Source organism: Mytilus edulis, chromosome 6, assembly GCF_963676685.1.
Source record: "Mytilus edulis chromosome 6, xbMytEdul2.2, whole genome shotgun sequence".
Taxonomy (NCBI): domain Eukaryota; kingdom Metazoa; phylum Mollusca; class Bivalvia; order Mytilida; family Mytilidae; genus Mytilus; species Mytilus edulis.
Window position 1 is genome coordinate 42,889,798 of NC_092349.1, and position 16,160 is coordinate 42,905,957.

Genomic DNA, 16,160 nt, shown 5'->3' on the forward strand with positions numbered 1-16,160 from the left:
ACATGTACTAACAATGTGTACAAAACAAAGTTATAAGACTGCCACCTTTGTTTAGAGGTGTGGATAGCTGGATCCTCTCCCCAATACTCCACTTATCAGATGTTCCTGCTCTAAAAATTTATTATACTAACACCATGCTCTCTGCGCCCCTTTTACAGCAACCCTTTTAAGTGTCTACTCCAGCCCCTTTGCCCCTTACTCCCCATTATAGCAATAAAGATATTATTTTAACTGTTAAGCTGTCAAAACATTAATAAATGTCCATTGGAATGCATTCTTTATTGTAATAAGCATTTTCTGAATTTCAGATTCCACATCATGCACCATGTCAAATATATCTTAAAAATACCCTGTTATATATATATATATAATCATATATAGGTATGATACGTGTTAAATTCACAAGAAAAGTGCATGTCTAAAAAAAAATACAGGACATTTTGTAAGGTTTTTAACTGCAAAAATGATTTTTTTTTTACCATGAAAACACCTAAATGAATATAGGGAGTGTGTATTAATAAACAGTTAGTAAACAATTCTGTGGCATATTTATCATTTATTCTTCTTTAAAATTGTAGAACCAAGCAAACTTTGGTGCATAGCATCTTCAGGTTTTCTATTTTCTTAAACTTAATGTCATCAGAGTAATGTCTCTTTAGGGTATTTATCCCTACTAAAAATTGTACTTTTATGGAAAAGAAAAATAAACAAGAAAAGATATAAATATCAAGGTTATAGAAAAAAAACATGCTCTGGCATGACTTGGAAAGTGTATGTCAAAGAAACTATTGGCATAAAATACAAATATTTTCTTTTACTTAATTGGCATAAATCCTATCAAAGAATTGTTATAAAACAAAACAGAAATTAATCGATATAAATTGCCGATCCATAAAGTATGCTTCTTTTCCCAAAGGTTCATGACATTTTACGATTATTGCTTAACTCTATATATGGCAGAAGCAACAGGATGTATTTCTAACATTTAAATTAGCCAGCCTTCAGGAACACACATTCTATTCTATAATGTAACTTTATTGATTTCACTGTATAATTATAAAATGAAAAATTTTCAGTTAAGAAAATCTAATTATGTCAGTAGGAACACACACAATTAGTTCAACCAGTTCCTGGGTACCTGCATTAATTGGAAACCACTTGTGAAAATAAAAAAGTATAAATATTCATTCTCTATAGAGCAAATTAAAGTTTTAATTAAACATGGTTTAATTTAGAAAATCTGCAAAATAACCATCTCTGGGTTTGAATAAAAATTAGTTTAGAGTGCTATAGCACCAAAAATCAATCAATCATTTGAATAGATATTCGTCTAAATGACCATCAGTTTCATCTTGCAGACACAACGTATTAGATGAGAGTAACTGATATGTTCAAAATAATTAAATTGTCTCCCCTTACAAATTAATTTTTCTGAAGAAACTAATGGATAAATTGAGGCTTTAGCCTAGGCTGATCTGAATGTCTGTGACAATTATCTACATGTCTTTGACATAGACGGATACATTGAACTTGCACTATTTAATTACTGGAGTACCTGCAATGGCAGGGTTATAGAATAGAACATAAGAAAACAACCAGAATCAACTTATTGTGTGAATATAACCATAGATATGTAGCCTGCTTTTTAAAAAGCTAAATTAAAAGTACTTTATATTTGATGGACTGTGTTATATACTGTACATCTTATGAAACTGATATGTGTGACTGCATATATATACTAACTATAAATGATCTATCTTTATTACTTTTACATAAACAGAAGATTAACAAGTTGAAAAATTTCAAGTTGTAAAAGCATATCTACAAAAGAATATCTAGTAGACCTATTCTTCAAATACTAATTTAAACTGAAATACATGGACTCTTAAGGCAAAAGTATACATATTATCAATGGTCTAAAGTGAATCTGTATTAGGATTTACAGCTTTTACATTAATGCTAGCAAGACAAATCTTTGTTTGGCTTGCTTGCTTTGTTTGTATCAATGTTTGCTCAAGCATGGCAATTAAGATAGGCAGGGTTTCAGCTTGTATATATCATACTTAAATTTTAGTGGACGTTATGTTTAAGGTTAAGGACACTGAATTTTAAACATCACATGACAAATATTCTCAAAATATTCTCAAAATTATCTCCCCATTACGGCAGTTCATTTTCACAATTGTAGAAATGGAAGCCAATATTATTTTTTTTTCATTTTCATCATCCAACTTGAAGACTGTCGTCAAGTACTTTTAGTAAAATAGCTATTCGAACATACCTACTCTGATTTTGTGATTCATTGGATAGGTATTTCTCTTGACCCCCATATCTCATCTTTTAGTACTGTGATTTTTTTATATAATAAAGTCAACCTGTAGCTTTGCTATATAAAAATGATAGAATCTGAAGCGAGATGATGTATCAAATACTCTTTCTTTGTACGTTTTCAAGACAAAATATTCATCTCAAACACACCCTAACATAAAAAAGGTGGACTCGATTTTCTCTTTCCGATTCAATTGTTACCCATTTATTGCATTTTTTTCTGGAGTTACATAATGGAAGGGCAGATACGGAAATAACTGAACTAATAGATTGATATGTTATAAGAAAAACAATATTATAATAAGGTCAATGTCATAAAAATATATAACTTTTTTTTTCACTCGGCGCAAAACTGTGGAAGTCTAGTTTCTCATCATCATTCAAGAAAACAGTTTGTATTTTTCTTTCATTGACCAATTATTGTATTTTTACAGGTGAGGAAACATGTGAAATATTTGTCATGGGATGTTTTAAAATTAAGTGTCCTAAATAACCTCAAACGTAACGTCCAATAAAATTTAAGTATGATGTATACAAGCTGAAGCCCCGCCTATCTTAATTGCCATGCTTGAGCAAACATTGATACAAACAAAGCAAGCAAGCAAGCCAAACAAAGAATTGTCTTGCTAGCATTAATGTAAAAGCTGTAAAAAACACAGCTCCATGACTTTAACAATCAGAAAAAAAATTGTATTTTCAAACTAGTTAGATATGATTGTTGCAGTTTGAAAGAGTGTCAGTATACATATGACATACATGGATTAATGACACATGGAGACAAGAGATCTGAGATTAGGCCATCATTAGTATGATGGTTAATATTTGATGACCTAACAGTAATGGATTCATTAATAATATCTAATTTGAGAGAAATAATGATACATCAATATAACTATTACATTCATTTAGAACAAAAGAAGCTTTGTACTTGCAATTTATGCTCGCAAAATTATGTTGTTTTTTTTCTTCAAAGAAACAAACCAATATAGCTACAGTATTATAGTAAGACCTTATTTTCAAGGAATATCTCATTGATCTCTTAAAAGTATCAAAATATCAGAAACAGTTTTCAGCAAGTCTAAAAGCAATTGATTTTTGTTTCATTGCTTCGGAGGGTGCAACCCTTTACAATTTGCACATGCAGTTCAGTTATTACTGTTCAAAGAGAAAGCACAAGGAAGAAAAAAAACCTATTTATAACCAATACAAGATTTTAATAAATACTAAAGGAAACATTTTTGATCTATAGAAAATAACACTATTTACATTTGTTGTGATAGCCTACAGTGAATTGCTAATAATTATTTTGAAGATTTCTTATTAAGTTTCCAAGTCTGAACATGATCGATGTCTAAGTGAATATAGACGTGTTTAAAAAAGTTATCAATTTGATCATTTATCAAGGAGTGCAAATTCATTACAACAGTGTTGTGAAATTCATTTTTCTTTGCCATGCTTTCCTAATTCTATGTTTTGGTGGAATGTTGTCTCAGTGTCTTCTAATTTTTATTTTCAATATTTCTTTCGACAATAACTTGATGTCAAGTTGCCATGTTTCATTTCAATCTAAGTATATTCACAACTAACAAACTGCATTTTAATATATTGTCTGATGTCCTTAGGGGTTCTGTTATCTCCAAGTATATGGGAGACAACTCTGTCTCAATAGATGTTGTGCACTAATAATGGTACGAGTAGTGAATCTTAAAAATCTTCTATTCCTATAATTTATAATTTTGGTGTAACTACCACAAAAAAATCACTTACATTAGAGAAATCCTGTTCATACCTCATCTGTTTAATAATTAATATAACATTAGGAAATTAAATATGCAGAAAATGTCAGTGCTTAAACCAAACACCTCGCAACCAACCTGAATTATTTAAGCCTAAACTTATAAATATCATTGTTTTACCAAGAATGTTGCACGTCAATCATATCAGACTTTTCAATCACAAACAGAGATTAAAATTATAGCAGGTCTGTGGACTAAGACCTGCTGTTTTGGAAGGGGAATTTTCACTTTTGAATTACAAATATCAAGGACCTACTGTTCTTCAAACTGAGGCTAATTTACATAGGACCTGCCAATTTCTAAAGTATCTTTTAACTTTAAGGTGGTACCCAACACTTGCACTTAAATTAATTTGGCTCGTTTAATTTTCATAAAATTTTGTCAAAGTACTTACTTAAATTTTTAACCAACCGTTTTGTCAGAAAAATTACACTGGTTATATAGCAGTTTGACAAACACCAATTTTGATCATTGAGAAGCTTAATATTCCTTTTACAATACAATGTAATTAAAACGTTTAGCTGACTTTACAGAGTTATCTCCCTGTAGTGTTAGGTACCACCTTAACTTTAAGATTCAAATGGTCAAGGATCTTTGTTATCCTTTGAAGTAAAATGTATCCCCTGCCATTGGAGTGTTCTTTCATGTTATATTTTTTCTATAAAAAGTAAGGTGAAATGTATATTTTGAGTCTGTCATATTTAAAGTAACCAATTGCCTAATAAGGCAGTTGATAATACCAGGCTGTACTTTTTGTGGCATTGCATGTGGTACCATCTCATTGATGAATACACATCCATACTAATTAGATATTTGCCACTGGACATTAAATAAGCAAAAATCAATCAATGCTATATGCAACTCTTTTTACTCGTATTCTTAAATGATTCAGGTTGGCTGTCCACTGAAAATCAGCTAAGCATTTAGCAGAATTAAATGCAAAAATTTCCAAGAAAAAGTGGTTGTAAATAGATATCTGTTATTGCTATATATTGCTACAGTTTGATAAAAAGTATTTACAGACTTGTAAAATTCACAAGCTTATGATATAAGTTTCAACTATTGATTATATATGATAATGCCAAAGACGGGAAAATAAAGAAGGCATTTCAAATTCAATATATGGCAACAACAGATATTGCAAAAGGATTCGTGTGTAGATTTTCCCATGGTTAAGATTATGCGTCTGATTCCAGTACGTATAAACTCATCCAGTGTAGTCCTTATACTTACTTTTGGCTAAAATAATAAAATAAACATCAAACAAAAATAATAAATCAAAGTTCAAACTAATCTCTTGCATGCAAACAAAAATTATGTAGTGATCCACTTAAAATTCTGTTGATTCATGACTAAAAACTTTTTTGTCTCTTAAGAATCCTCTTTTTATTGTTTATGTGAAAAAGAATTGGATTACACAAGACGAAGAATTGATCTTAAATCTTTTACCATCCACGTGTTTGTCTTGACTCTACTTTAATTCAATATCTTGAGAAAAATCAATCTGCACTTCATGGCAAAGTCTGAAAGATTTTGCTGTTCTAGACACAACTTTCTGTCGATGTTAAGTATGACTGCATTGTCTATTAACTATTGTCTCAGTTAGTGTTAGTTTCCCACCTTTGTATACCAACAAATAAAATATTGATGTGAATGAGAAAGCTAAATCTTAATAAGAAATCGTGACACAATTATTAGAACACTTCTTTTTTCACAGGAAACTAATATATTGTTTTTCATGAAGAAAGTGTTTTTGCACTTATTAAAAATTCTCTGATACTTTCCCTTAGGAAAATAAACTGTCAATTTTTTAATCCAAAATATCCTATATAAATGCTGTTTAGATCCTTTATTTTTTTTATAAACTGATGTCTCCACGATGTTTGCTTAGCATATTGATTGGGGGGTGGGGGTGGGGGGAGAATGTATAAAAAAATTGTGTTCTGTTTGAATCTAGTTATATTGCTTCAAACCATGAGTTGACTAGCTGTGGATTCATTTATTTGCAGAGATCTATATATACATGTATCAATTTTCCTTGATTTGGGAGAAAAAATGTATCTTTAAGGATATTTGTTTTTGTGGCTCTGACTCATTTTTATTATCTGGATATCTTAAGGTGGTACCCAACAATAGCACTAAAATTAATTTGGCTCATTTAATTTTCATAAAATTTTGTCAAAGTACTTTGACCCTTTAACAAAAATATAAAAAAATTCAAAAATTTTGAACCAACCGTTTTGTCAGAAAAATTACACTGGTTATATAGCAGTTTGACAAACACCAATTTTGATCATTGAACAGCTTAAGGGCATACGATACAGTTACAGGGGAGGTAATGACGTTGCTAACGTAAAATGTAAATTTCGCGACGTCAAACTATGACATATCGGGAAAAGATGCATTTTTCGACTATTTTTTATCATTCAAACTGATTTAATTTGAAAACGAGTGCATGGACCCCTATTTTTTAAAACGACATTTTGTTTCATTTTGCAGGGAGATTATGTAGACCAAATTTTATAAAACTGAAAATAGAGGATTTTTTTTAAATTTTGATAAATATATACAGCAAAAAAATACAATTTTTTCTTAATTAATGACCATTTGATAAATATGAGTTATTTCTGAATAAAAAATGCATATTTTTTTAGGATACTTATAAAATACAAAAACTACAAATTATCTAACAAAAAACAGTTTGTGTTTATCATTTAAAACAAAAAAGTTATGGCTTTCTTTCGAAAGGGAAAATACGGCCACAAATCTGAATTTTGAGCAAATATACAAAATTTCGACCTCATTTAACTCAAAAACTAGCACATGAAGGTATATTTTTTATTAAATATTTGATTTGATCAAGCAAAAACTAGCCCATATGGAAATTTTCATTGTACTGTAAATACAGGATCAAAACTGTATCGTATGCCCTTAATATTCCTTTTACAACACAACATAATTAAAACATTTAGCTGACTTTACAGAGTTATCTCCCTGTAGTGTTAGGTACCACCTAAAGGCTATATAAAACTTTACCTATGGAATAATTATAACGAATAAATAGTATGTGATAAGTCTTTCGCTTAAATTTAGAGGGTAAATTATCTATCTTTTAAATGTAGCCCATGTGAGCCTGATTGAGCATCAATCAATCATTTATCAAACTTTCAACCATAAGCATACTCAAAGAGGATTAAATTAGAAAGGTACTATTTTACTAAGGCATTTATCAAATACATTTAGAATTCTAATCCAATCCAATCCAGCATGACAACCTTGAAAGTCTAAATACATCTTTATTCTATATGTCATCTATTCTATTCTTGGGAATAAACCATGTAAAAGTCAGTGACTTTGACATGCCATGTGACTTACTCAATGTAAATATCTCGATCGACCCGTCATTTGCAAAAAAATATTGCCACAGGACATTAGAGCAAACAACAATTAATTTCTAGACACTTGACTTTCAAAAATTTAATCATCACCTTTTTTGTCAAAAAATAATTGATATTCTAGACATAACTTTCTGCCTTGCTCAAGGGTAAACTATGTATGGTTTCCCCACTTTTTTTCAGTTATTTTCTATCTTTGATTCATTATAAAACCATTAATGTCTGAGAAAAACTAATCTTCAAAAATCGATGCCAATTAATTTCAGATTGGTTTCCTCTTCTAATTTTTACAATAAGTTTTTTTATAATGTTAAAAAAAAAACAACATCTTTTAGTACCAAGATCATGTTCATGGTGATACGTGTTGGAATGCGAATAAAAATAACACATTAAAATTGAGCAGAAAAAAGGATGAGCAGAAAAAAAGAACAAAAAATGAAAAAACAATAAAAAGCACTAATCAAAAAAATTATTCACATTAATAGCAAAACTGAGATGATCTTATTTTGTAAGTTTCAGAATGTGGAAGTTTCACAAGAATTGATTAACAACATAAAAAAGGTTGACATGGACAAACAAGACTGCTTTACCATACATCTCCTTCCTCACATGAAATACTCCATACATACAAACTTCATATAGTGGCTGTAACAGGTTAACAATTTCTAAACTTTAAAAAAAAAACTTCTTTAAATTTAGCTGTACATACCTGAATGTTTAATTCTAAATTTTTCCATTGACAAAACCTTGTATATTTGTCACTGAAAGTAGAAGAAGAATAAATACAATACATTAATGCGAAAATAAATGGGGATCTTGTCCATAGGACACAGATACTGTCCCCTCTAGAACATAACGTTATAAAGGGACATAATTCAAGATTGATAAGGTTTCATAACATATCTTGAGGCAAACTTAAGTTAAAGGAAAACAAACAAGAATGTGTCCATAGTACACGGATGCCCCACTCGCACAATCATTTTCTATGTTCATTGGACCGTGAAATTGGGGTCAAAACTTAAACTTGGAATTAAAATTAGAAAGATCATATCATAGGGAACATGTGTACTAAGTTTCAAGTTGATGTAACTTTAACTTCATCAAAAACTACCTTGACCAAAAACTTTAACCTGAACTTCGCACTATCATTTTCTTTGTTCAGTGGACCATGAAATTGGGGTCAAAACTATATTTTGGCATTAAAATTAGAAAGATCATATCATGGGAAACATGTGTACTAAGTATCAAATTGATTGAACTTCAACTTCTTCAAAAATTACCTTGACCAAAAACTTTAACCTGAGGCGAACGGACGCACAGACGGACGAACGAATGAACGAACGAATGAACGGAGGCAAAGACCAGAAAACATAATGCCCCTCTACTATCGTAGGTGGGGCATAAAAAAATTTACATTTGTAAAAGGTTATAACTCTAGAATGATAAAAGGGACGCTATCTAAATACAAACTTGATCTGTGTTTTATGGCAATAAGTATTGTGTACAAGTTTCATTAAATTTGTTTGAGGCAAAGTTAGAGAATGGAAACCAATTTTGGGACATACACACACATGGAAAACGGTAAAACTTAATGCATAAAAATGTTTAATGAAGAGACGAGTGCTTTCAGATTGATTGTCTGATGACTGCTAACATTTCAGCAGCAAATATTGCATGCATGTCTTTGAAGATAACATTTAAATTTTAAAATAGAATGAATTTCAACATTGATCTTTATTTTATCACCCACAAGGTAAAAAAGTCTGCATGAAGATATGTCAATCAATTTGGACACTTTATCTTGCCTACCAATTTTGTTTTTTTCCAAGATAGACAATCAGAAATACAAATACAGTCTTTTAAATCATTAGTATTTTCCCTACACAGTCAGGGGTACTCAGGACATTAGTTCTAAAACACTTGAATCAAATGAGACATACATGTATCTTGTTGGAATCAGTACTTAATTTTGTTTTCATTTAGTCTGTTGGGATTTTTGGTTTGTTCTTATCTATTTTTTTGTTTAAAATGTATATACACAAGAGAAATGTGATATGATTGCCAGAGACGACTATCTATCTGTTATATCTATGTATAAAATACATTATTTGGAATGTGAAGCCTTATAAATAGAATTGCTGTCTGTATCAAATAATCTGATTTCTGTGTCTGTCAATTTTCTTTTCTGCCATGGCATTGTCAGATTGTTTCGTCTAATGAGTTTGAATGTCCCTTTGGTATCTTTTGTCTACCCATTTTCTGATTTAATACTGCTTCTAAGAGACTATTGACTTGTGATGACCATCAGGTTGTCAAATAACTCTCCTTGGGATATACCGGTATATATAACTTTCATATTCACATTGTCACTGACCATGATGACAGTAGATGTAAATTTATACTATTAATTGTATTAGGAACAGAAAATATTTCAAACTGACATATAAATCAATTTCAGAATTAGGGTATACTCCATTGAGAGAAACTAATTCAAAAGCAAAAATAATAAATTTATACTAAAATACATGATCAAACTATTATTTTTTTTGCAGACCCAACAGAAACAGTAAATTCTGTCTATACTGAACCTTGGCTAAACTGGAAACCTGTTTAAACTTAAAGGTTAAACCAAGTTTCATGTACCCAAAGCCTCCCTGTTGTTTGACACACATAATGTTTTCTTACTGCAAGAACATGATCTCCAGTGGCGGATCCAGAACTTTTAGAAAAGGGGGGGGGGGCTCCAGTCACGCTTCAGTGATTCCCTATATAAGCAACCAAATTTTTCCCACGAAAGGGGGGTGGGGGGAGGGGGTGGGGGGCTGGATCCGCCTATGATCTCTTGAAACAAAACAAAAGCCAATTAAATATAAAGTGTGGATCCCTCACATGTACAGTTCCCCTTAGTGGACCCCTCAAATGTATAGTATACTTTTTAACATATAATTAGTAGTAAATACAAGTAAATTGTAGTTTCTTAATATTAAAATCAATGGGAAGTGTGCTGTATCAGCGATCTGTGATGATATCGATATCAGTCTCATTTTTTAATGGTTTATTAAATCCCTATTCTGTATGACGTGGTATGTCATTGATATAAATCATGTTTAAATCAGAGGTTTCATCAAACTCCAGATCTGCATTATGGCACATCTTGTCTCATGAAAAAAATCTACTTGAAGTAGTTTAAAGTAAAGTTTATATGATACAGATTTTTCCATATCACATGCTGTATAACTCCATACCTGTAGCCAGGGGGGTTCGGACAAACCCCCCCTTGAAAACAAATAAGCACTGTTAAAGTCAATGTTCTGTTCGAATTGTGACTGTTAAATCAAGTTTGTGAGTCGAACGAACCCCCCATTGGAAATTCCTGGCTATGGGCCTGAACTCCTCAAACAATACAATCCCTCTAGCAGAGGTATTGGGATTATAATCTTGTCTCCTCAGGTTGATGCCAGTTCGATATGCAAAAAGACATGATATTCTCTATGTATCAGTTTTTAGGGTTGAATTCAGGTGAATGTCTCATTGATAAAAGAAGTGAATATTAAATTAAATTTTGTGATGTTTAATTTATGTTTATTTTATTTCAATTTCTCCATTGATTAAATTTAATATAACTTCTTGTTATCTCCAGCTGGTATTAAAATGAAAAGATGGAATATTCCTATCAAATTTAAATATCCATGTTTATTTACTGTCTTATCAATCAATTTAAATTATTGTGGTGTTTTTTTTAAAGTTCAAATGAGGCTTTATCTCAAAAACGCTGGCAAATTTCCCTGTTGAAATGTGAAAAATAAAAATATAGTCTATACATTAAGATTATTCGTGATCATTACATTGTTATTTTAGAAAATCTTCCCAGACTATCATGTTTATCATTTAAAGTTTATTTTTATATAAAAATACTCATGTTTTTTCATCAGAAGGCTGGCTAAAAATAAACATTTCTGATAACTGAAGTATCAATAAGAAAATAGCCACAGGAATGAACTGAAACACTATATTATGTGTACACTTGAATTTCTAATTCCATCTTTATTCAAGTTCAACAATGACTTGAAGATTGGAAATGATGTTAAAATAAATAATATCATTTAAAAATCAAATAAAACAATAAAAGGAAAAAAAAGGAAAGCAAAAGTGAAAGAGAAATTGAAAAGGAAAGAAAAGTAAACAAAAATCTCCCACTTCCTGTCCTTTGTCTAACATGTCTCTACAGTAAATCACACAAATTGAACTTTGTATTTCTGTTAGTATTTCATTTCTCTTTTTGTGGCCGTGGGACTATTTTGTCACAGTGGGACTATTTTGTGGTACGTACGTTACACTGACATAAAGAATAACTAAAAGTCAAATCTTCCTAACATTTTATAGAACTAAGATTTGTTTGGCATAATTAAGATATACTAGCACCCAAGACTCCTGAACATATTTTTTTTTTTTTTTTGGCAGTCATTACACTTTAACACTGACCCCAGCAGTTTCCGGCAAAAATCCCTTAACAAAATTGTTTATGGGCCTAGTACTTATAAGCTCTATACTACAGCATCCACACTTTTTCCAAGCAATAATCAACCACTAATTTAAGTTATATTTCCTATCCCCAGTTTACAGCACCTTATGTAATCTTTTCAATCATTTTTTCCAAGAGAATGCACAAAATTTCATGCAAGACAAAAATATAGCATATTATATATCACGGATGGAAATAAATTCGCAGAGTGTGATTCAATAGAAGAACTTCCTGATAAGGTCATTATAGCTATACCTTAATCACAGCATTCCTTATACATCATCTTTATCGAATTCCATCCTTATATTAAATAGTCAACGCTTGGGTTGTTTTCTTGTTAACAAATTGACGACTACCTTATTGCAACTGTTATTTCAGTATTTTTTACTTAGACTTCAAACACATTTCTGTAAGTGAAGTAAATAATTTGTTAACAAGGTTTTCATGTCAGCATTGATTTTAACCAGTTGTGATTGGTCTTACCATATTTTATGTCTTTTCTGGGATCTTACTTTTATTGATCTCAGGACCAATAGCTTGACAAAGAATCAAAGTTACATACTTAGCTTTTAAAGCCATTTTTTTTTTCATTTTTATAATTTTTTCGGTGGAGGGTTTCATGCAACATTTGTATTGGCAAAATTAATTGAAGCAATTTCTGAAGTTCATGGTGAATTCTAAGTTTAACTTCAAAGTTATCACAAGCAGCTTCAAGAGTTAAAATGAGATCAATTGCTTTGTAAAAATCAAATGGTATGTCACCTGAACCAAGGTATCTTTTATACAGAAAATTTCAGTTTTCAAAATCACTTTTCAAAATCTAAACTAGTGCTCTGGTATGTTGCATACGAATCAAATAACTAATGAACGATTTATGCTGCTGGGGCTATAGTCTACTTAATGTGTTAATCATCCATGATTTGTGGATTTCTGTCTCAATTTATCACTTGAGTAATCTTCAGTATTAACTCATATCCAGTACATAATAATTTTTCTCTCAAAACCATTATCATAATCCACAGAGTACTGAAATATCTATAGATCGAGCCCATTAAAGATTAAAATTCATCAATTTTATCTCAGGAATTTTTAGTTTACATGATCATGTTTGTTCGTTCTGACCATAAACCACTTGGCTAATGGTACCACAGTCAGCTTACATCAAAGACAATATAAAATTTTATTTAGATAAAAGCATGGAAATATCCCATTATTCTGTGTCTTAACATGATCTAGGTGTTCATCTTATGGAAAATACAATTACTTAATCAGGGTCATAAATGAGTTTAAATCATCTATTTTTAAGCAGCACTGCTCATGCATTAAGATGAACCAAGAAGGCTTGGTTTTTGTACTTTCTGACACGTTGATTCACTACCATGACAATTGATCATCAAATTTTGTTAAAAATAAGATCAATGCAAGCAATAACATAAATAAGTTAGAAAGCCATTTTTTCTCAGATTATTAGAGAAAAAAAAACAAGAAAGAAAAAGACCTGAATAAATTGCAACCAATCAGTCTCTTCAGTTTTAAAGAAATTGTGTCTTGATAGAAAAATTGACAGCTGTTTAAATTACAAATAACAGCTTATGGACAAATAACATATTTGTCTGGAAAAACATGTTTTATTCATTAGTTGAAATTGGGCTTTGAACTAGATTTTATTAGCTGCCAGGGTTTTTAGATTGGTAGTTTCTATTTGTGTCTTTGCCTTCTTTTATTTTACTTATTTGTGCTGAGTACTGAGTAATGAGTCAAGACTTTATAAACTAAATTTTACAGTTTGTTCTGCTGTTCCATTGTTACAAAACTGGCCTACTTGAGGGGAGGGTCAAAAGCTGGCAACCCTTTGAAACCCTACCACATTCTGTAGGTGCTTGTTACAAGCCAGGAACAAGTTATTCTGTGGTATATTGGTAAACTGTTTTCTGTTTATTGTTATAGGTTGCTCTCTGCCATATTTGTGTTTCAGTTCATTGTTGTATTAAATAACATGTCTTTATAGTTTTCATTTTTTATTTAATTTACATTTTGTAATACTGGAGCTTTTTATAGCCTATTATATGGTATTGGGTTTTATCATAGTTGAAGGCCTGTTGTTGACCTGTAATTGTTTTCATCTTTATCCAATGGTCTATGGATAGTTAGCTCATTGGCAGTCATACCATATCTCCTATTTTTTATATTTGATTTATAATTGTTCTCCTATACTCCTTTCACCAAAATCCCTTATTTTGACCGTTTTGGAATGTAAAAATCGTTGTGTTAGAATTAAACTTTGACAAAAACAGCTCTGTTTAACTTTTTCACATGTCTTTAAGGCAACTTAAAACAAGTCCAAGGAACCAATTCTCAGATGAATTTTCAAACTTCACGCCATAAATATGATGACGGTTAGTCACGATTAAAACAAATCCATTCCATAACCTTAATTATGCATTATTAGTTCAGGTATTAACAAGGATAATAAATGAAAACATTATAAGCACCAGTTTCTTTGATGCTGAACTATGAACATTTTCATGCAACACGCTTGAAACATAAACAATTGTTCAGCAGAATAAAAGTTTATACTACTTGGAAAACGGAGAAGATATTTCATTACGGAAGGCAGACACACAAAAAGTATTCAATACTGATAGTCTGTTCAAGTTGATTAATTTGATAAAACAATGTGAAAAGTATAAATCACGTTAGAGAATCAATACTAAAGATATATTCTGGGTTTTATCTGCTGTTTTCTAAACAAACCAGTCAAACTAAAATCAATCACGGGGAAAAAAAATGTGAAAACTATATGATCTCATCAAATGAGTGATCAATATTTCCAATAAGCTAATTTGTAGGAAATCGTATACTTTAATAGTGATATAAAATTACTCATTGCCAAGAAAAATCGGATAGAAAAATTAATGTCCAAACTGTTTTTAAATTCCTCATTTTTGTTTAATTGGTTTTTATGTTTGTTTTTTGTTTTTTCAGGGGAGGGGGGTATCATGTATAGGAAATTCACAGAGAAATTCAGCATGTGTTATTACAATTATTTTTTAATTGGACTTATTTAACCCTATAGTTCTTTTATCATACAGTACCTAGCACTCCGAGACTAAGTGTGTTCTACAGAACCAAGTGCATCTTAAAATATACTGCTTAAAATAATTTATACATAATTAACTTTCAAGATATAACCTGAGTCATTTGACTAATAAAAGAAGAGTGAGTCTGAGTACACAAAAACCTTGCTCAAGTTTTTCAATTTACCGCCAAGTTGTAAAGATTAAACTCCATGAGGTGAACCAACGCCTGTGTGAATCATTTCGATAAAGTCCCTGAAGTGGATACTTTGGTATGCAGGGTTGTCAAATTATGCAAATGAATGCAACATTAAAATAATACTCCAAATTGACAACAACACTTCAAATGGTCTGCAATTTTATTTGCTATGGTCTACATGTTTCGCCTGCAAGGCAGGCTTCATCAGGACAATTTTTATACAGAAATTATTCCCTGAAGTACAAGTTGTAAAGAGTTATAACACTAGAATGATATGCAACTCACTGCCCAAATTCAAACTTTGTCTGTGTGTTATGGTACTGGCAAACTTAAGTGAGAGTGTGGAAACAATATGGGGATGAAAAGAAAGGCAAAAAGATGGAAAGATGGAAGCACAGACAGTCATGGGTAACGACTTATTGCCCCTGTCACCTATGGCAGGGGCATAAAAAGTTGGATCTATATCAACTAGGATTGCATAATACAATATATGTGTGTACTGCAAAAAGTGTCTAAACTAAACTAATCAAGATTAAAAAAAATCAAAGTGCTGGATAGCACCTCTGGAAAGTTTGCAACTATATATGTGTATTATTTCAAATAGGTCATGTAGGTTATAGACGTGTATTATTTCAAATATGTATTTAATCACAGTTTTGATTTTTCAAACTAAACTATAGTCTTGCCAGCAATTTCCAAATTTCACTTTTTAGGCCCCATTTATGGGCATTATGTTTTCTGGTCTGTGCGTCCGTTCGTCCGTCCGTCCATTCATCTGTCTGTCCCATTCAGGTTAAAGTTTTTGGTCGAGGTAGTTTTTGATGAAGTTGAAGTCCAATCAAT

General features: G+C 30.9%; 1 protein-coding gene across 1 annotated transcript in view; it reads right to left on the reverse strand.

The window, feature by feature from the left end:
• Positions 1-16,160, reverse strand: part of LOC139527689 (G protein-coupled receptor kinase 3-like) — a 116,063-nt gene that overhangs the window by 39,529 nt on the left and 60,374 nt on the right. The window contains exon 7 of the mRNA XM_071323291.1: positions 8,229-8,280. Coding sequence (XP_071179392.1) covers positions 8,229-8,280 — 52 coding nt within the window. The remainder of the gene's footprint in view (positions 1-8,228; positions 8,281-16,160) is intronic.